The sequence below is a fragment of the Crinia signifera genome, chromosome 19 (assembly GCF_055691185.1).
Source record: "Crinia signifera chromosome 19, ASM5569118v1, whole genome shotgun sequence".
In the NCBI taxonomy this organism is placed as follows: Eukaryota; Metazoa; Chordata; class Amphibia; order Anura; family Myobatrachidae; genus Crinia; species Crinia signifera.
The window spans coordinates 125,526,225-125,547,530 of record NC_139226.1 but is presented as its reverse complement, the minus strand read 5'-3'; the positions used below and the strand labels follow the sequence as shown (position 1 = coordinate 125,547,530).

The 21,306-nt window shown below is 46.7% G+C and overlaps 1 protein-coding gene across 1 annotated transcript in view; it reads right to left on the bottom strand.

The window, feature by feature from the left end:
* Positions 1-5,044: 5,044 nt before the first annotated feature.
* The window catches only part of NOC2L (NOC2 like nucleolar associated transcriptional repressor), a 57,952-nt gene continuing 41,690 nt past the window's right edge, over positions 5,045-21,306 (bottom strand). Inside the window, exons 16-19 of the mRNA XM_083163279.1 lie at positions 18,829-18,942; positions 13,621-13,753; positions 7,086-7,205; positions 5,045-5,862 (exon numbers count right to left, since the gene is read on the bottom strand). Coding sequence (XP_083019405.1) covers positions 5,693-5,862; positions 7,086-7,205; positions 13,621-13,753; positions 18,829-18,942 — 537 coding nt within the window. The 3' untranslated portion in view covers positions 5,045-5,692. The remainder of the gene's footprint in view (positions 5,863-7,085; positions 7,206-13,620; positions 13,754-18,828; positions 18,943-21,306) is intronic.

The window sequence follows — 21,306 nt, the reverse complement described above, 5'->3', positions numbered from 1 at the left end:
TGCCGACATTACCGCCGGCCGGAATCCAACTAGCTGCTTACCTCTTTTCCAGTATAAATGGTATATCTAGAAGTGGTTATACAGAAGAGAATAGGTGCGTACACACGATGCGATTCTCTTTCGATTCAATTCTGATTAGGATTGAATCGCACACCAAGTAAACCACAGTCGTCTTGCCTGCAAAGTCTATTTTTGTATTCAATTCAAACTAAGCAGGAACGCGTATCGTTCTCAAATGCAGCGGTTAGATTCGGATTGACTTGGTATTCAATTCTGACTATATAGTCAAACTTGAATAGAAAGTTTGTCAGAATCGCACAGTGTGGACCCAGCAATAGGCTATATGTAAATGACTACCACCAATCATAGGGTAAGCTACGCACTAATACTGTTCTGCTACACCCAACGCTGCCTTTATATGAAAATGGAAGGGTGTTATCATTGGTCACAGTGATTTGTGAGGAAGGACGGCCTTTGGGAATTTTTGGCACTATTTTAAAAAATTTGTTTTATATTAAAAATGCAACAGGGTTTTGGCAGTGACCCAGACGGGGGATTATCTGTATTTAGCATTTCTGACACTAGGCCAGAAACTGTTCACTTCAATTACAGAAGTTTCATATGGACTGAATAGCGTATAATAAAAGACCGGTCGGCCCAACTATTATGTATGTTAGAAAAAGTCATTACATAACACTACATTATACTTTTAACAGGTATATTTTAAACCTGGCATATCCAAACTGGCCCTGCAGCTGTTGTGAAACTACACATCCCAGCATGCCTTGCCATAGTTTTAGCATCCCCTAATAGCAAAACTGCAGCAAGGCATGATGGGACTTGTAGTTTCACAACAGCTGACAGCTGGAGGGCCATAGTTTGGACATGCCTGCCTTAGGAGAACTTGGCTGTTTACCCTGTTGGTTATTAGAAATGCCTTTAAAAAAATAAAATTGGGGGGGGGGGGGGGGGGGGGGGAGGAGGACACAAAACTGCCTGCCTCTATCTATCCCCTTCCGCTCACTGTAGTCCGGTAACTCCCAAATGCTGATCGCAGTACTGCGAACTTCACCAAGTCATTGGTCAGAATTCAAAACTGTATCAGCTATTAGTATGTCAGTGCAATACTATATAAGTGGCTTCATGAAACTAAATGAGCCCTTTTTTATGGGGCTGTCCTATGATACTCTCCAAAGGAATAAACCATCGATGCTTCAGTCCCATATCTAAAAGCTGCACAAATCGAGACCACCAGGGCTGTTGCACTGAGATGTCTGACCTGGGCGTGCAGGCGGAGGTGCATGCAGAATACCTAGTGGTTACAGGTGCAGCTCCTAGTGACCATTGCTGCTCTCACCAGCGGTTGTATTGGGGCGGTGCAGAGAAAGAGCAGACTGAAATGAATGATCCGCTGTGATCTTCATGCGTGTTAGGATTCACACGCATGAGCCTGCAAGCAACATGTCCTCATCATATCTGCCAGGATGCATTGTAAGAGCAAAGTACACGAGAACTCATCTAAACATTGAACTTCCACATACAGACACAATTGGGACAGATGCTTCCGGGCATGTTACGACCCCCTTCCAGATGCCAAAGGCAGCATAAGCAAAAACCCCAAGGCCCTATATAGTAATGTCCGGGTCTCAATGGTAAAGAATAAAAGTATAACAGAAAGAAAACGCATATGGGAAAATACAGACGCTGCACGAATAATACCAACGTTCTATCACAATGCAGATGGGTCAACACAGAAAAGCCGACACCAGTCTTGGGCGTAGGCGTCCTTAGATGTGGAGGACACACCTGAGTAAGGCCCCATGGTATTTTGTAATCTCCCCACCACTACCTGGCATACAGAACGCCACCTATCCCTGCATGCTCATACACAGGGTAACACCTGATAAATTGTATATTTGGGGTCTACATTGTCACCTTTTAAACAGTATTTGCCGTACCGGCCTGGTCTGGAATTTCTAACCCATCCTAAATGCTAATCTCATGACCAAGTGTTCCAGTTCCAGGGTAATTTATTGGTCCCAGATTACATGGGATTATACACACATCCTTTGTATTATTCAATCCGAACACACTGGGGGCTACAGCTGGATCAGGTGCTCACTTCTTGTCAGAGGGTTCGTCGTACAGTGGTCGTCCTCCAGACACCCACAGAAGTCCTGTAACCGTCCATGTGAGACAGGTGATGGTAGCACACTGCACTGTGCACTCCTAACCTGTACGTGACACTTCTGCAGCGGTATACCGTCGTTAGGTGGACATGCATTGGTTCGACCACTGAAGGGCGACATGGGCTTAGGTCGACAGTCAAAAGGTCAACGTGGTGTATTTGAGCCGACAGGTGGTATTTCCGGCCCTACCATCCACTAGGGTGTGGAGGGAGAATATTATAGTGCAGCGAGCCATGGGATGGGACGCGGCGCAACGATACTGTGACCATGCTGAATGTGACGACATTTGGGATTAAATAAAAGGGCGGCGAGGGTGGGGAGAGTGAAGGGCGGCGAGGGTGGGGAGAGTGAAGGGCGGCGAGGATGGGGAGAGTGAAGGGCGGCGAGGATGGGGAGAGTGAAGGGCGGCGAGGATGGGGAGAGTGAGGGGGCGGCGAGGATGGGGAGAGGATGGGGAGAGTGAAGGGCGGCGAGGATGGGGAGAGTGAAGGGCGGGGAGGATGGGGAGAGTGAAGGGCGGCGAGGATGGGGAGAGTGAAGGGCGGCGAGGATGGGGAGAGTGAAGGGCGGCGAGGATCAGGACAATGAAGGGCGGTGAGGATGGGGAGAATGAATGGCGGCGAGGATACAGGATGAGGAAGGGAGAGATAGATGGCAGCGTAGTAATGACAAACTGCAACTTGAACTCCAGCTATCTGATCCTTCTACAAATCTAAAACGATCCAGTCATACATATAATCAAATCACTCACAGTGTTCTCAGGGCAATGCTACATCCTACCTCACCCATTTTACACAGGTTCTCAAACTCGGTCCTCAGGACCCCACACAGTGCACGTTCCGCAGGTCTCCTCACAGAACCAAGTGACATAATTAGCTCCACCTGTGGGTCTTATAAAGTGTGTCAGTGAGTAAAGGTGGCACCTGTGCCCCTGCCGGGTGACCTAGAAAACGTGAACTGTGTGGGGTCCTGAGGACCAAGTATGAGAACCACTTACTTTAATGGTGCCCATGCCCTTGTGCGATCAGATGCGATTTTCCATTGCGCCTTAAGTGCTTTTTTCCAGCCCCCGATGTCGCATGCCACCTGCGAGGAGACATCGGGTGCTGGAAGAGGGCTGGCGGGCGACGGTGCGGCTAGCCCTCCTGCCGCCAGCTCTGCTACACCTCCGCAGATCGCACACGCAATGCGATAAAGATTACGTGCATAATATCTGGCAATGCGAGATTCAACCGGCGGGCCCACACATCGCTCTGGGTGACGCATGCAATTTATCGAAATCGCATGCCTTATCTCACAAGTATATGGGCACCATAAGTCCTCACAAAGTCCATTAATATCCCAGATTTATCTCCTAACTTCTTTTATCCTACTCACTAGTCTCACCCTCTCATTCTGTTCTTCCCCTGAAGGATGAGCAAACCAAAAATTCAGGATTACTCATTGGAGAGAGAGAGACACTTAGCAAGATTCAAAAATGACAAATTCAAAAGTTATAAAAGCTGTACGGAAAAGATTGTGCGATAGGCTGGGACCAGACTTCCTGTCTGTATCTCTACTGAAGCACAGCTACAAAACAAATAAAGATTCAGGCTTTTCGCAGACTAATTGTTTGTAGAAAGGAAAATTCTTAAGCTACCCACAGCTATTTGGACGGCCAATTTAAATCAAGTTTTCACTAATGGCAGTGGGTGTTCAGAACACAGGCACGCCTATTACGGTTCAAAGCAGGATAGATAAGATATCCATCAGCATTCGGAGCCTATACAGGCAATGCCGTCATCTACTGCTATGTGGCGTCCAGTGCACAAACTGGGTGGAACCTGATGCAGTCACATTACTGCTATCCACGCGCAGTGCCAAGGCGAAGCACAGGTCCGCACGACGGGATCTCTGGCATGAAAACGGCATCATCTGAAAGATTTTTTGACCAGCAACAAAGGTTATCCCAACAATATTCAATAATGGATACACAGTGTTTTGCGATGCAGGTTAAGTCTCCCGTATCCTTAGATCTCTTATCCGAAATATTCCAAAAAATTTTGTTTTTTAGAATATTACCGATTTTTTTTTTTAATTCCCCCCTGCCCCTTTTCATACTTACCAAGACCCCCGATGACCACGGCGGCCTTCAGGGTCTTCGTCAGCAGTCCTGTGAGTGCGCCGGTGACGTCACCGGTGCGCCTGCAAACTTGTGCAATGCACTCCTGGGACCGCTGAAGAGGATCCTGAAGGCCTCCGGGGGACACTGTGGATGTTGTGGGACAATCGGGGCACCACCAGGGGTGTATTAAAAACAAAATTATTCCAAAAAACGTAAACATCCCTTATCCAAAATTCTCGTGGTCCCGAGCATTTCAGATAAGGGAAACTCGACCTGTATTACATTTTAGTTCTATATATCAGTTAAAGTAGGACAAAGGAAGAAAAAAAAAAGACTTACAGAACCAGAGGAAGCATGGGGAAAAACTTCTTGAAGCCCCACATTATTGCCCCTTCCAATATAATCCTTATAGAAAACATTTAGAACATTTATTTTGGTGGCTTAGATGCTCTTTAACACTATGAACCCAATGTAACGCGGGATGCCGGCTGAATGTGGACATTTTCTTTAAAGGGGCAATCACCTACAAGGCATGGTTTTGCATTGTAAGTAATTGCCCCTTTAATAAAAACATCCACCAAAATCAGGCGGCATTACATTTGGCCCTAAACATGTATGCTTTGTCATAAGAAAATCATCCGCTCTTCCTTTTGTGCCAGAGGATCGGAGACCAACAGACAGCACACAGTACTAAAGGCCCTGCTCCAGAACCACGAACATGCAGCTCTTTGCCCTCTGCACAAAACTCAGATTAAATAAAGAATCTGTTTATTAAAAAGAATAAAAAAATAGTAGCCGTTGCTTTTCTTAACTGTAATGCAGCAATAGGTGAACGTGTTCTATATACAGTAGTGCCGCATATTTCATACACAGACAAACCATACTGCCCGTACCCCTCCATCTATGACTCGGGACACCAACAGCAATGGGATTTCAGCATCTCAGCCTCACGTTCGAAATAATGGGGCTCATTAAACGGTGTTTTTGTTGGCATTCAAAGGCTTGATAGAACATAGCTGTGTAGATCACATACAGATGGAATACCACCACCGGTAACTATTACAACTGTAAAATGTGTAGGTGTAACGTACACATGGACCCCCCCCCCCCCCCCCTCCACGTTTGGCAAGTCTTCTCTATCAGCGCTGTATTTGGGGTGCATGATGTATGAAGATGTCATTGTAAGACCGTTCATGCAGAACTCTTCTACACTTCTATTAGGCAAGTCTTCTCTGCCAAGATGCCAATTGTTAGACAGTGGCGGCAGAAGCAGCAGCACAAAGGCTGGTACCAGGTGTCTCTTATTCCGCTGCACAGAACGTTCTGTGAGATATCTCGTACACGGCAGCCAGGGCCTGCATCCAGCAGAGGAAGAGTTATTGGTACAATCGCTGCGTGTTTACTCATCGTCTGAGAATTCCAGATCCTGTACAATATCTTCTTCTCCCTTGGCTAGTTCTTTCAGGTCGGCCTGCGAGAGGCGCTGCGCCTCCTTTTTCTGCTTCGGTTTCTTTTTCTTCTGGGCTCCGGCTTCTCCCCCCACCTCCTCGTCTTCATCCTGCGATTCCCCTGTGGGCGGAAGAGCAAATATAAATTCTGCTTTATCAGGAAGGAACAAGCCGGCCGAGGGTGGCTCATCACTAATTAATCTCGGCGCTCGTTAATTTATCGCTGCTTGCTGCAGCATCCAGATAGAGAGGGCACTAGCCCAAGTCAGGCTTTGCAGCCAGATGCGCGCCTAAAGGAGAGCCACCTTCATATACGGGCTTTGGAAGTTGTCCCCGCTCGTAATGAATTTGGTATATGGCCTGGTTTGAAGAGAACATATTTATGTGCAATTCCAAATCTAATAGAACACAGGTAAAAAATGAAATAAATCAGGTAGTGTCAACATAAAAAATGCATCCCAAGCCTAGATTAAAGCACCGTCTAGTACAGGTAAACACATACTGATAAATAAACGGACGATGAAAGCAGTCTCGGTCCGATGTGTTACCGGCACATGACCATTATCACTCAAACATACAACACGAAAAAAAGCGCAGACTAATTCTATAGCAATATATTGAACGCTAAGAAAAGTAAATCAATGAAACATTCCTTTCCCTCCCGATACGTTCCCTGGATCTGGGAGTAATCACTGGAAGGGTGTATGAGCGGATGGATGAGTAGCAGGCTATGTATATGTGCACTGTGCCGCCTGCCAGATCTGCGCTCTCCCTCTATCTGGTGATTAATGACACAGGGCCGGCGATAAAGCGTTCGGTCCCACACTGCCTCCACAGCTCATTACCGACCAGCTGTACTAGATTAACCCCCTGATTCCTGGTCCCTGCCTCAGCCCTGTTCTCAAAAATAGTCTCAGCAAAGAAAAACCGGCAGAACACCAACATCATTTTGCACAACGGCAGTTACGTATACATCGAGCATATCAGTATGCAGCGGGATGCTACACCCTACCGTACTCTAATACCGAGGTTCCCCAACACACTCCTCAAGACATCACAACGGTCCCAATTTTAAGTCTGTCCATGGCTCAGCACAGATGGCTACATCAGATTGACTAAGGCACTAATGAAGTCACCTGTGGACAAGCATGGCTATACTTAAAACCCGGACCTTTGGGCACCACATTTGGAAACCTCTGCTCCAAGAACCTCAAATCCGTAACAAAAACGTAAAATATGACACAGAAGAACTTGCCGCAGAACGCTAGCGGACACACACTGGAAGCTCAGCGAGAACATGCTGTACTAGTGTACAGCGTTATGCCGACACACGGTGTTACCTACCATCCAAGCCACTGCTATCATCATCATCCTCCACCTCGTACTCGCCCTCTTGCTCTTCTTCGGAGCTCAGTTCAGAGCTCTCATCAGATGACTCGCTCTTGCGCTTGGGTTTCGGCTTACCTGAAGAAATAAAAGACAAGTGAGCTTGGCGAGGGCTAGGTCCCCCACTCCTAAAGCGGCAGCGGCTGGCGTCGGCAGTTCTAAATTCATAGCAAACTATTTCCAAATCATATTAGTCAGGAGGACACAGGTAAGCAACTGCAGCCAAGGCCATGAATGGTCCCCCCCAGGACAGACTTACAATACTCCTACTTGCAAGATCACTTAAATTACACTACATGGTTTCACACATCAACGTTAACATAGGGTTGGGACATGGTAAAACCTGCGGCGTCCTCATCACTAAGCATCTTCCAAGGCATTAGTGTTGCACCTGTAACATTAGCGCTGTACGACATGACCGGATGTAACTGCAAACCACATCATTGCCGTTTATGTTCCTTGCCGCATTAAACCTCTGTTCAGGTTACCCAGATATTACACACCCCGAGTATGTGTTAGGTTTACAGTCATGACAGAACATGTATCCAGCAGGGCGCAAATGGCGTGTCTGGGGTAGTGGCTGAATTAGAGGGTAACCATGCAAAGCTCAAGAGACAATGGGGTCTGAAAAAGCAGAGCAGTAAAGTGATACAATGCACACACACACACACACACACACACACACACACACACACACTCGCCTCTATTTTAAAAAAAACAAAACCTAACATTGTAAGTCACTTGATACAGTGGAGGGTTAAAAAAAAAAAAAGTGCGCAGTGCGAGATGAGCCCCGTGTCACACCCTCGCACTCCTGGATGTGATTGTGGGCAGAGTAACGAGCAGGTCTCAAACGTCCATTAGAGGGCCGTCAGTAAGCACTCACGCGGTGCTCATTAGAGAGGCTCCAGCTGCCTACTCCTCTCGGCTAATTACCTGACAAGGAGTCCATCCGGCCCTGCTGGAGGAGCCATTAATGAGCCTTGGCTGCGTGTTGTGCTCCGTCACAGGCTGCTAGCCCTATGCTGCATTATATGAACAAGAAATGGGCTGCTCTATGTCGTACATCTAGCCGTAACTTGTGTTATCGCTGTTATAGGAGTTACACCGCGTCCACACCACCTTACATACCAGTCCGTGATAAACCTTTCATACATCGCGGTGCCTCGGTGGTGTCCTAGTTCTCAGCATACTTAGGCCGGCAGTAATATCCCTGTAATCCACCTAGAATTGACGCATGTTATGTGGCTGGCTAAATTCATTGTCCTGGCTTTATCTGCCACGGAACATGTGTAAATCATAGGTGTCCCAGATTCAGGGGATACAATGGCGAGCCTGAATCTGATACCATACCAAATCAGGTTCAAGCTCACAGAATGGATGCACTAATCCTATACCACTCAGGCTTTTAGACATGAATGCTGTAAATACCTAGTGTTTCCTCTCAGCTTCTTTTGCAGGGTACCGCACCCTGCCCGTTATTAAAACCTCAAAATGCACCCTGCCCTTTTTGTGTGTGGCAGTGTGCGCCCTTATGCTGCCCCCCACCGCGCTGACAGGCCGCTGAGAACTTTCGTTGTGTGCCATCATGTGTAATGGGTATTACGGTGTATGCCATCATGTGTAATGGGCATTATCATGTGTGGTATAATGTGTAAGAGGCATTACAGTGTGTGCCATAATGTGTAACTCATTACGACAGAATATGTTATGGGCATAGCAGAATATGACAATGTTTAATAAGTGTAATTTTTTTTTTCCTAATGTAAATTTCCAATATAAAACTTGAAAAGAGTGCCCTGCCTGGTAATCAGCACCCTGGGCCTTATTCTAGTTCACTCTTTCTGTCAAAATCCTTCTTAGATGGACAAAACCATGTGCACTGCAGGGGGGCAGATGTAAAATGTGCAGAGAGAATTAGATTTGGGTGAGTTATTTTGTTTCTGTGCAGGGTAAATACTGGCTGCTTTATTTTTACACTGCAATATAGATCTCACTTTGCAGTAAAACCCCACCCAAATCTAACTCTCTCTGCACGTTACATCTGCCCCACCTGCAGTGCACATGGTTTTGTCTATCTAAGAAGGATTTTGTCAGAAAGAGTGAACTAGAATAAGGCCCTCTGTCCTAAAAAAAAAATCCTTGCGTGAACACTAAATACCTGCTTGTAATGTGTTGCCTAACTGTGGATGTCTTTCATATCACAATGCTAAATAATGAAACATGTCGAAATCCAGTTGAACGCACAGAGGGTTTTTTAATGGTTTTAAAGTGTTTCATGTGGAAATCAGTTATATAAAGAGATATGGAAGTTAAATTCCATATGTGCTGTATATCCTTGCATACTGCAGTGCGATTCCCCTAACGCAGTAATGCTGACAGTCCGATCTATCCTTTCATTAGAACGGATCATTAATAAAACAATCCGAACACAAGTGTCTGTTTCCCGACTTTTACAGCCCGTACGCAGCAGCGTTCATTCATTCTGTTTTGCCTCCAGTGCACAAGAACAGGTGGATGGGTAAGAGGGTCGCGCGTCGCAGATGTCTGCGCAGGGAACTCGCTACACCCAAATGACGATGAAACATGACATGGGTAATATTAACAAGCACAGCAGTGATTTCGGTTAACTGCTCTGCAAAACACAGGCGTATATCCATAGAGACACAACCTCAATGTTTCCTCCGTTCGCCTGCCCCAAAAAAACAAAAATAGCAGATGCATTTGGGCACCCACAATTTTTTTTTCCTACAATTTTTAGAATTCAGGCTAAAATCTCTAGCAGAAGGTTGAATACTGAAAACCTGATCACGCAATTGCTTATTCCATTAGGTACCAGTTTGTTTTTTTATGTCACAAGATCATGCACATTTGGTGCCAATTCAGATCTCGGGCCAAAACAGTGAAACAGCGGTTAACAGGTGACAACCAAAGCAAGTCTGTGGCCAAATTGGCTCTTGCTGTGGTAATTCCGCAGTAAGATTCTCACCTCTCCGGCACTGAAAACGCACGTGTGATAAACTAACCCATCATGTTTGCAGCTTGTGCCAAACTGGTCTCTCTCATTGCTCACAGATGTTCCAAATTACATCTCATCCCCCCCCTAAGGTATCATAAGCTACAAAGGGCAGGTCCACCTGTGGTCACAGAGGCCTTTGCAGAATTGGTACTTGTTTCCTAGAACGGCCACAACGATTTAGATCGTTGTGGTCGTAAGATAAAAAATCGGATCGGTCGCATCGCATGCGATTTGGTCGCATACGATGCGACCGATCCGATCTGCCGATTTTTCACCCGATTTTTTTTTTTTTTACACCAGATTTGTTTAAATTGCCCCCCCAAATGTTAATAAGTGTGCTAGACCCCACGATAGACGTGAACCCGAAGCGTGGCGAGCGCAGCGAGCCCGCGAGGGGCGGCGGTGCGCGTCCTCCGACCTTTTCATTCCCCTACTATCCACTAGGGCGTGGAGTGAGAATATAATAGTGTGGCGAGCGCAGCGAGCCACCGAGCCCGAAGCGTGGCGAGCGCAGCGAGCCCCGCGAGGGGACGCGTCTCACTTCACAGGTATACGCGTCCCCTCGCGGGGCTCGCTGCGCTCGCCACGCTTCGGGCTCGGTGGCTCGCTGCGCTCGCCACACTATTATATTCTCACTCCACGCCCTAGTGGATAGTAGGGGAATGAAAAGGTCGGAGGACGCGCACCGCCGCCCCTCGCGGGCTCGCTGCGCTCGCCACGCTTCGGGTTCACGTCTATCGTGGGGTCATGGCGGGCACATAAAAAATGTGAAATGGGTCATATTGGCCCATTTCACCTTTTTTATCATTTTTCCCTATGTGAGATGGACTTAATCAAGTCCATCTCATCTTGTGCCATTATAATGGCACAAGACCGACCGATTTCAATGTTAAAAGATTTTTTAACATTGAAGTCTATGGAAAAATCGGGTCAATCGGTCGGTCGCATCGCGGCCGATTTTAATTGGTCGCGACCGACCGATTGACCCGATTTCTGTCAATCAAAGTGAAAAAATTGTAAAAAATCGGCCACATCGTGAGGATCGTGTCCCTTAATTAAGAGCCACGATCACTCACGATTGTGGCCGTTCTAGGAAACAAGTACCGCAGAATTAACAACACATTTCTGGCAAGCAGCGGAGGGTGGTGTGCATAAGCTGCTGTGTAGTCATCATGGAGGTCCAGGCAGATGGGAGAGAGACCCCCACTGCCACCCCAGAGAGTAACAGAGAACGGTTTCTGTTTTCAGCAGGGAAAAAAGACTTATTCAAAACTACACTGCCTAGCCTATTGGTAGGGATCCGAAACCTGAACGAGCATCATAGAAAGCATCGTAATACTGACGTTAGCCACTGGCATGGAAAGCAGAACGGAAACGGGGACAGTGATAAGGGAAATGGTGACGTGGTAACTCTGCAAGAACACCAGAAAAGGCCGACAGAAGAACACAAAACACCGCATAAAAACACAGCTGACTGTAAAATACACAGAAAAGTGACTAAGAACGATGGTAAAAAGGAGATTTGGCTGCTACTAAGAGGATGTTGGGCTTATATCAGGATGGGTTAATAAGGGAGGTATCAAGACTGCTCACGTATGTAATGTTCTCTATTTTATTCTTAGGCAGGTAGACTGCGGCTTCACCACACGGCCATGAAACTTCACCTCATAAAAGTCATACTGTCCCAATACCAGGTGCAAGATGGCGGGGCTGACAGAAACATGGTCACATCAGCAGCTGAGATTCATCACCAACGTGTCAGGACACGGAAACCGGTTTGCTGCACTGCATGGATGGGACGTACTTTACCAGCTGGATCACTGCTCTTCTAGAACGACTGTCCTGCCATTAATCCAACGCAGTGTACCATACCTGTTTCCGTGACACTATGTGATCATAGTACAAACACAAAGGGCGGGATTCACTAAACCCCCGCTGCACATCGCCGGCATTCGCATTGTTAATAATCGCATATGCATTAACATATGCGATTATTAACGCCAAGGCGAAGGCCGGCGATGTGCAGAGGGTCCCCCCTCCCTCCCTGCACCCTTACCCGCTGTGTGGGTGCTCCGTTTCCTCCTCCCTGCACGCAGAAGAGGTGCACCGAGGAGGAGGTCACTGGTCCGGGCAGCACAGCAGGAGGCTGCCCGGACACAGGTGAGGGGGGTGTGGCGTTGATCTGCAGGGGGGTGGGGGGGGGGGGGGGGGTTTGCAGGGGACGCGAAGGGAAGCCCATAGGCTTCCGCCATCTAGAACTGGCGTAACCCCCCCGCAGTGAAGCCCCGGCGGTGGGGCTTTGCTGCATATGGAAATGTGGTAAAAACCCCGAAAACTGAGTTTTTACGGCATTTTCAGTTTGGTGAATCTCGCCCAGTATGAGGCGACATCCTGAAGAAAATGGAAAGGAGTTGTGGAACAGGCTGGCCAATCCATCTATCAGCAATATCTCTGCATATTGTAGTCAACCCTGAGGCATGCAGGGAGCAGACCCTGGCTACAGCTTTCTGGGGTCCAGCCGAATACATGGAGGAGCTGAATGAGCAGACCAAACCCCTATATGCTGGCAATGAGATTTATGTAGGCTTTCCGGTTCCAGCTCTATAACCTATTAGGATACTGTAACATAACCAATGGAAAGCTCAGCTCTGACAGCTGTTCGTGTATGCTACACGGTTTCTGCACTGCCGTGATGAGTAAACACCGAAAGTCGCTCATGTAATTAAAGTTAATCGGTCACCAACAGAAGCTGAAGGAAGTCATTTTGTGGGATCCACCATTATTCTGCCCATCCCTTCAGCAGGATCACCAAGAGGCACGCATAGCTCAGTGATGTTCCATGCTAACAAAATGGCTGCCGCCACTGAGCAAGCATGAGGTACACAAACTCCTGTTTTCCGTTTAGCCGGTTTATTATGTGAACGGAGCCTCTAACGCAGCATGTTACACCTGCATGTGACCAACACATTATAAATAGAGTGAACAGCTGAATGGCTGAGTAGATTCCTTAATCACAGTGCGGCAACAACCCGTAGCCAGGTCTCATGGCGGCGTGTTGTTCATTGGTGGCTTAATTGGTTTTCACATTAGGGCCCAAAAGCCGTAGAAGACTACAATAAGCAGTAAGGAATATGCAGCCCAAACTGCTTTCCTTTAGGGCTAATTAAAGACTCATCAACCCCAGATAGTGAGGATACTGTGTGGCAATTACCAGCAGGATTTAGAAAATTGGCAATTGTTTCTCTATTTCACGGCATCTGCCAAAACACAAGTGTTTTCACATCAATACTGCAAGGGGAGGGTGAGGCGCAAAGACTTTCGTATACACTTAACTATTTCCCTGCAATAAAGAGAGCGCGATGTTTGTAATTGCAGTATTTCAAAACAGACCGGACCCACATCGGCGGGAAACTCTGTTCTCTGCCTGCTATGGCTATGCTCACCACTGGGGGGCGTGCTAGCAAAGTTAATTACCTTTCACTGACAAGCCACCAGCGCCGCTATCTGATTCGCTGTCAGAGTCAAACAGGTCTTTGAATTCTCTTTTATCTTCTTCCTTCTTATCAAGTCTTCTCCTCTTGATCTCTGGGAGATTTAAATCCTCCATCTATGAAGAAAGAATTAAAACGGTACAGTTAATGGCACACAGGACTACCGTACCCTAATCCCTTGATCAATTTCTTTACAAACAGCAACGGTTCTCTATACGAGTCACACGGCATAAGGTCAAATAACTTTAGTTTGGATATGATCTGCGTCTTCAACAAGCCAACCATTTAAGTCACCGGCAACCGAGGTTGCGGAATCAAACGCTGCGCGTCATCTCTCAATTGGAAAACCGTAATCTCATCAGACATAAGCACGGGAAGAAGTCTCGGCTAATTTTTTTTAAAAAGTGCTTCCTACTAATAACCGTTTCCCCTTTTCTATATACCGAGCATTAAAAAAAAATAAAAAATAAAAGTCCATCGGAAAAAAGTCATTTATAAAAAAGGTGCATGTTCGATTCTTCTGGGTGAAGAAAGTTACTTCCAAAATTAGGTTATGTAATCTCCGAACAAAAATAGGGGGATTTGTCAGTAGCTGCCCCCTCTCTCCTGCCACATTGCTTCTACCCCTCGTTAATAACCAGACGATAATGAGATAACAGGAAGCCGGCAAGAGACTCCCAAGCCAGCATCTTTTATTTCCTCTATTTTATTTTTTTTCCTTCTCTTATTGAAGTTGCTGAGCCCTCTGCTCGTTAATCTGCTGCTCCTAATGAAGGAGCTAACGACTGCTGCCACCCTTCCACAGCGGCATCATTAGAAGCTGTTAGAAGCTCCAGGAAAAATGCTTAGCGCTGTAATTATTAGCACGGACGGGAGCTGAAAAGCTCTCACACGCACACACACTCACCTACGCACAGACAGCCATCACATTTACCTACAGCAGGCGGGCGCGCTGTAACTCAGGAAGCCCTGCTGCCTTAAACAGACAGAACGACGTGCACCAATTTCAATATATCCCAGGGCTTATCTCAATTTCCAAGCCCACGAAATGAGTTGCGATGTCACAACACCGACTATAAAATATGGACCGCTGTGGCCGCGGACATGTAAGAAAGCAATTATTGGTGGTCTCAACGCTCGTATACTAAAGGGATCAATATATATGGATTATCACAATGTGGAGTCTGTAAGATACACGACATTGAACAAAGGACACATCGCCTGGGCTTGTATAGAAAGTTTTGTGCCGTACGTAGCAAAAATAAATTGTCGTGTTAATGATTTGTGTCTTATTTGCAACTGTCGTGTATACAAGAAGCCCGCACAGCAATCCGTCTCACCTGAGAATATATCCGGTGGTAGTATATAATGACTGAGCTATATACAATGCCTGGTCATTATAGTACAAAGCACCTGAGTAACGCCAATTGAGGTTGTAGGGTTTAGAGCTGCAATGTTACACAAAGTAATACAAACACAGAGGTGTCTGCCAATGTTCTGCCAAGGACTCCGAAGAACAAGTGAAGCTGTAAAGAAGGGGACTGGCGGTGCTGGGTTACTGACTGCCCTTGTGAGCCGGCACATATAGTACCCTAACAAGCAAAGCTGGGCCCCGTGGAACAGGTTTTGGACAGAGAACCCCTGTTGTGTAACGCTGTGTAGTCGTGGACATAATTTGCTAGGTGCAAAGATCAGTGTTCAGACCCGGAACCCAACACCTGCAGTATTTTACAAGCAGCGCAGCGGAACACACAGGCCCTGGTTCTAGAGTGGACGGCAAGGACGAGGACACTAAAGAGTTACATCAAAGATGAACAAAAACGCATAGCCATATGTGACTGCCCTGAGAAATGTGTTTCTATGCTGTGTGCGCGTCCCATAGAAACGCAGTTTAAGTGGGAGATATGAACGGTGTTTTTATTAATAGACATGTTTTTTTCTCACGCATCCGCTTCTCTCCCTGAGCGCTGGCAGTACCCACACAATCTGCTCAGCACGCACAGGAGGATGTGGACAGGGCCGGTGACACCAGGATGACTGCTGTTCTGCTACTGACTTCTCATTCTATCAATAGTATCCAGCCGAAAAGGTCAAAAGTGTCTTAGCCAATAAAAAAAATTGCACAACAGTAAAAAAAAGTCGACGCGTCAGTAGTTGACACGAGGTCGACAGAAGTTTGGGATTTTTCCCCAAAATTTTTTTACACAAAAAGATCCCCATGAAAATAAAAAAAACTTTTTATATATTGACCATTTCCATGTTTACATTTTGTCTATGTCAACATTGTGCACTTTTGATATTGACTCCTTAGACCAGGGATGGGGAACCTTCGGCCCTACAGCTGTTGTTAAACTACACATCCCAGCATGCCCTGCAACAGTTGTAGCATAACCACATAGCAAAACTGTAACAAGGCATGCTGGGATGTGTAGTTCCACAATAGCTGGAGGGCCGAAGGTTCCCCTTCCCGGCTTTAGACCATAACCTAGAGCAGCGAGGGAGAACCTTTGGCTCCCAGATGTTGTTGAACTACACATCCCAGCATGCCCTGAAACAGTTTTAGCATGGCCAAATAGAAAAACTGTAGCAGGGCATGCTGGGATGTGTAGATCAAACACAGCTGGGAGCCAAAAGGTTCCGTATCGCTATAGCGGAGTCTCTCTCTTCCGTGTTGTGTATTGATCTAATACACAACACGGAAGAGACTCCGCTATAGCGAGACACTATTTTGCAACCACCTGCCCCTTCTGCCATCTCCCACGGTGGTGGTTGCCAACAATACAATAGAATCTATTGAATCTCTAACCCCGCTTGGGGCCTACCATCTGTGGAAGCCGCCATTGTGGATCAAACCAAATAATGGAGGGATACGGTCATTAAGTCAACCTATTTAGGTCGACATGTATGAACGACAGGTTTGCAAGGTGGACACAAGCATTAGGTCGACAATGGGAATAGTTGACAGTCAAAAGGTTGACATGTTTTCCTTTTTTTTTGCTGACAGGCGGTATTTCATACCCTACCGTCCATGTACGGCATGGCTGTATGTAGTGTGGCCCCATTGGCACCGTGCCCGCAGCATGGCGAGCGCAGCGGGCCACATGAGGGGATGCAGCACACTTTGATGGTGTCCATGTTGACATTCAGGACAAAAAAATGCAAAAACTCACGTCCACATTTTGACTGCGGACCTTACAATTGTCGACCTAATGCTAGTGTCGACCTATTTCATGCTTGTCGACCTAAGCCTTGTCTACGTTCCACGGTCAACCTAAATTAGGCGGACCCAATGACCCATACCCAATAATGATACTGCATGGCACCTTGGTTCCTCAGATATATACCAGATTGCTAGCCCCTAATGCAGGGGTGGGGAACCTTTTTTGTGCCATTGGCCAATTGTATGGTGGAAAAATCCTTCGGGGGCCATATGTAAAAATTTCTCTTAAAAATTGTCCTGCTGCAGCCATCCCATGCTCCAGCGGCTGCCGCTGAATAGGACTGACAGTCTCTGGTTGCTGTTGATTAAGAGGAATCTCGCAAGATCTCCCCTGTACTTGACTCTTGGCAAAGCTGCCGGGTGGGTAAAAGGGCCACTCAGACTGGCTACGGGGGCCGCATACGGCCCCAGGGCCTGAGGTTCCCCGCCACTGCCCTAATGAAAGGATCGGCTGCAATGTGTGGAACGCATGATCCCCTCGCCCCAACTGTGTCCAGGCCTAGTGCTGCCATCAGGCACAGCTAGGTTACCTAGGACATGAACGGCCGTGGGGCACCTAAAACATGAAAGGGCACAAGGACACTCAGGGAGCGTTTTTAATGCCCCTGCCATGCTCCCGCAGGGTCAGTCGCTGGTGTGAAGGAGAAGTGCCCAGAAGCTTGTTACATGTATAGCAATCTGATGCAGTGCCCTCCACACCCGTGCTACACCTGGTGTGATCAGATTTCCCCAGGCAGAGTAGGAGAAGCTGCCATGTTCCATCAGTAGGTAGGGAAGCACGGGGGATGGTGGGGGATGGGGGTGCTCACATACATAAAAGAAAGCAAGGAACAGCTTGTCACTGATAGATAGATAGATAGATAGATAGATAGATAGATAGATAGAAGAATGGAGTGATCACATTTCTGTTGCTTTGTTTTCTGATTACCATTTAATATGAATGGTTTATTGTTATATAACAGCAGCACTGTGTTCTGCCCACAGGAAACACTCCTGGTACCTTTGCTGTTGTAGGTCATCCAAAAGCATGAACAACAATCAGCCATTCTGTTCTTGTTTCTCGAGCCTGCCGTCACAAATCTGGTCAGCGTGGGAACAATTGATTGCATGCTGGGTGCTGTAGTGCAACTCAGTTCATTAACAGCGGACACCTTTATTTCTTCACAGTGTCACTGGCCCCAGCTCAAACGCTGTGTGGGGAGCATGAGGAGGGGCACACTGCCGCCTCCTGGTAACGCATGGCACACTGAAACACAGCCAGGGCTTATACTCCCTTTAATCCCTTGAGCCGTCGGCTCCTGCTACGGATTAGCATTATGTAAATAAGCATTTAAATCCCATGACAGAGTCATGTAGGAACGCTAGCCAAGCACTTAACTCCTCAGAGAACGACGGTCGCTCACGAACCCACTTACTGCTGAACAAAAAAAAACTGGGACCCACGATTGGAAACTACAGTATTAACTTTCAACACGCTGCGCTCACACCAGCACAGCCAAAAAACACAAACTACTGATCTTACCTATTTCCCAGTACTATCGGGTCAAGACGAGATATCCAAACAAAATCTCATCTCTAGGGTGAGCTTATAAGAGTCATGGTATCAAATGTATCAGACTACTTTTTAAATAAACTTTACCAAAGAGATTTAAAAGAAAAAAAAAAAAATTGTTGCTGTCAAATTTTTTGCATTGCAACGGTAACTCAACCCTGGTCACAATGGGCTCGTGCGAAATGGCACTGGCCAACATAGGAAAGTTCTGAAAAAATCGAAGCTTTTGAGGCTTGTTAAATAACCTTCTCCACACAAAACATTGCCGATACAATATTTCCCACTTCGCCAAGTGCCCCATAACGCATTGTGGAGGTCATGTTCTTTATATGGTCAGTATGTCTTAGTAAACCAAAGTCATTTTCCAGAACATGGCGCACAGGCAGCCCAGTGCCTGATAGCAATGGGACCATACTTACTCTCTCCTTGCCACTGATCTCCAGCTGAATCTCCTTCTCCCTCAGTTTCTTCCAATTGGTGAAATATTTGGACATGGGTGTCCCCTCTTCCTTTATCTGCTTTTCCCATTTCACCTGATAAAGGAAAAACAAAAATGAAAGAGTAATTATTACCTACCTTTAAATGGCCATGACACCTAATATACAACTTAAGTATTCAGTTCTCCCTACAGGAATCTACACTTGTTTTACTTTAAAGGCCCCCATACACCGAGGTGATTTGGTCCGATTTCGGCCGATTGCGATCAATCGGCCCGTTAAATCGGACCAAATCGCCTCTCCCTGACATGCCGTCGGGTCCAATGCGCATCAGACCCGACCAGGTGGTCGGACTGGCAGACCGTCCGACCACCTGTTCCTCCAGGCGGCGAGGCTGGCGGGAAGCAGGGACGCATGCGTTCCATCACAACGGATGTCCGTACACTGTTGCAAGACATCGCAGGCAGTGTATGGGCACCTTAACTTTGGAACCTAACCTATTGGTACTGTGTGTAAGGCAGTAGGCAGATTTCCTAACATGATCCATTCAAAGTATGAACCACATTCTCCGAGCATCAGCCTAGGTGTGCTACCTAACAGAAAGGACTTTTTGTAAGTTTAATGAAAAGCCACAGCGAGGAGACACTCAGTGCTACCTATGGAAAAGTACCCAAGAATGGTTTAGTCTGAGGTCATCGGATCACCTTCATTTCCACACCAGAAAATGACACAAAAGGGTCAATCCAAGTGGACTACAATCGTGTACGGTAGTGTGTGCCGGGCAGAGTAGTAGTGGAGTGAGGTACCATGTCCGTAGCATGGTGAGAGAAGAGAGGCATGCGTGGGTTAACACTACACTAGTGATGGCTAACCTAGACACTCCAGCTGTGGTTGAACTACACATCCCAGCATCAGTATGGCCAAAACTGTAACAGGGCATGCTGGGATGTGTAGTTCAACCACAGCTGGAGTGGCAAGGTTAGCCATCACTGCACTACACTAACGGTCAACAATGGCACCAAAATCCTTTGAAAACGCATTCTGACCTTTCAACATGCATCTACCTTTCGCCTATGTCGACCATTCGATCCACCTCTGACACCAAGGCCGGGGGGTTCGGGAGGAGTTAGAAATGAAAAGAGAATTTCCCAAATTGTCTAAGCTCCTACAACCACTCTATATCCCTTGGCTCCAGTGTCCCCCAATGGACGCAAAATAAACAGAGGACTGGGTCATGTTAAAGTCAAAGGCCAAGGGAGTAAATGGTGTTAAACAGACGATGGTCAATCATGTCAGCAGAGAAATCAAAGAGAACCTGTAAGGAGACGGGACGCTTGGACTTTGCTGTGATTAGATTAATGACTACTTTATTGAGTAAAGGGGGGGAATTCACAAGCCACTGACCCATAGATCTAGTCCTAAGCGTCACAGTATGGCTCGGCACAGAGACTACATGCAGAGGTGTAGATCAGGCAATAATTTGCACTCATGTTTTTTTAAATATATTAAATAAGAGGCATTACATTACAAAGAATCCCATCCCTCCTTATGCAGATATTCTGTAAAATCCGCTATGTCCTCGATGTTTGTATTGCTGGTGTACACAAAGGTCAGGTGGTGCGAAAACAACATGACAGCGATTAGGCGGTTCCACTTGTATTCAGCTGACAACACAACAGGAACCGGCAGGAAAGCTCCGCACTTCCGTGCTATTTCTCCACACTAATTAAGCCCTCTGAGAGCGCTCAGTCCCCAGTGTGATTATTCAATGTTTCCCACAGGTGTTCTCGACGTCATCTGACAACTGGAAGCCCCCGGATTTCACTTACACCAACCTGCATGTGCGCACACGCTGCACGAGGCCTCAAAATGGAATGAATAGAGCAAGAAAAATAATATATTTGAGATGAACACATGGATCTGTGCCTATTAATAACTTTGGGAAGTCAACAGAAATTAAAAATCACAATTACCCATTGAATATTTTGGTGTTTATTGGAGGAGGGGGGAGAATTAGGAAGCGACGGAAGCTGCCGACTTGTTTCACTATGCCTTAAAATAAGAATCCTGTTAACTTACTTACAATGATTAATGTGCGGCGCAGATGAACTTCCGCGCAACCGAGGCTCCAGGCTACCTCTCGGCCAATGCATATATTCATATCACTTGGAGCAGTTTGCAGAATTATACAGATCAGCAACAGCTGCGGCCTGTAAGGTGGCAGACCCCTGAACATACTAAACAGCAATGGACCCACTGTGCCCAGCTGCCGAACGTTGATGTTTTCACATTGATAAATGCCTGCAATCTAATGAGTACAAACTACAGCTTGAGCTGCTTTTACACTTCCTTTAGCTGCCAGCTACAGCACCGATTTCTCCAGACTCCCAATTTCAGTTGGACCAAGACTACGAAACCCCCCCCCTTAAAATTGAGCAAGGTTTAATAGAGATTTCATAT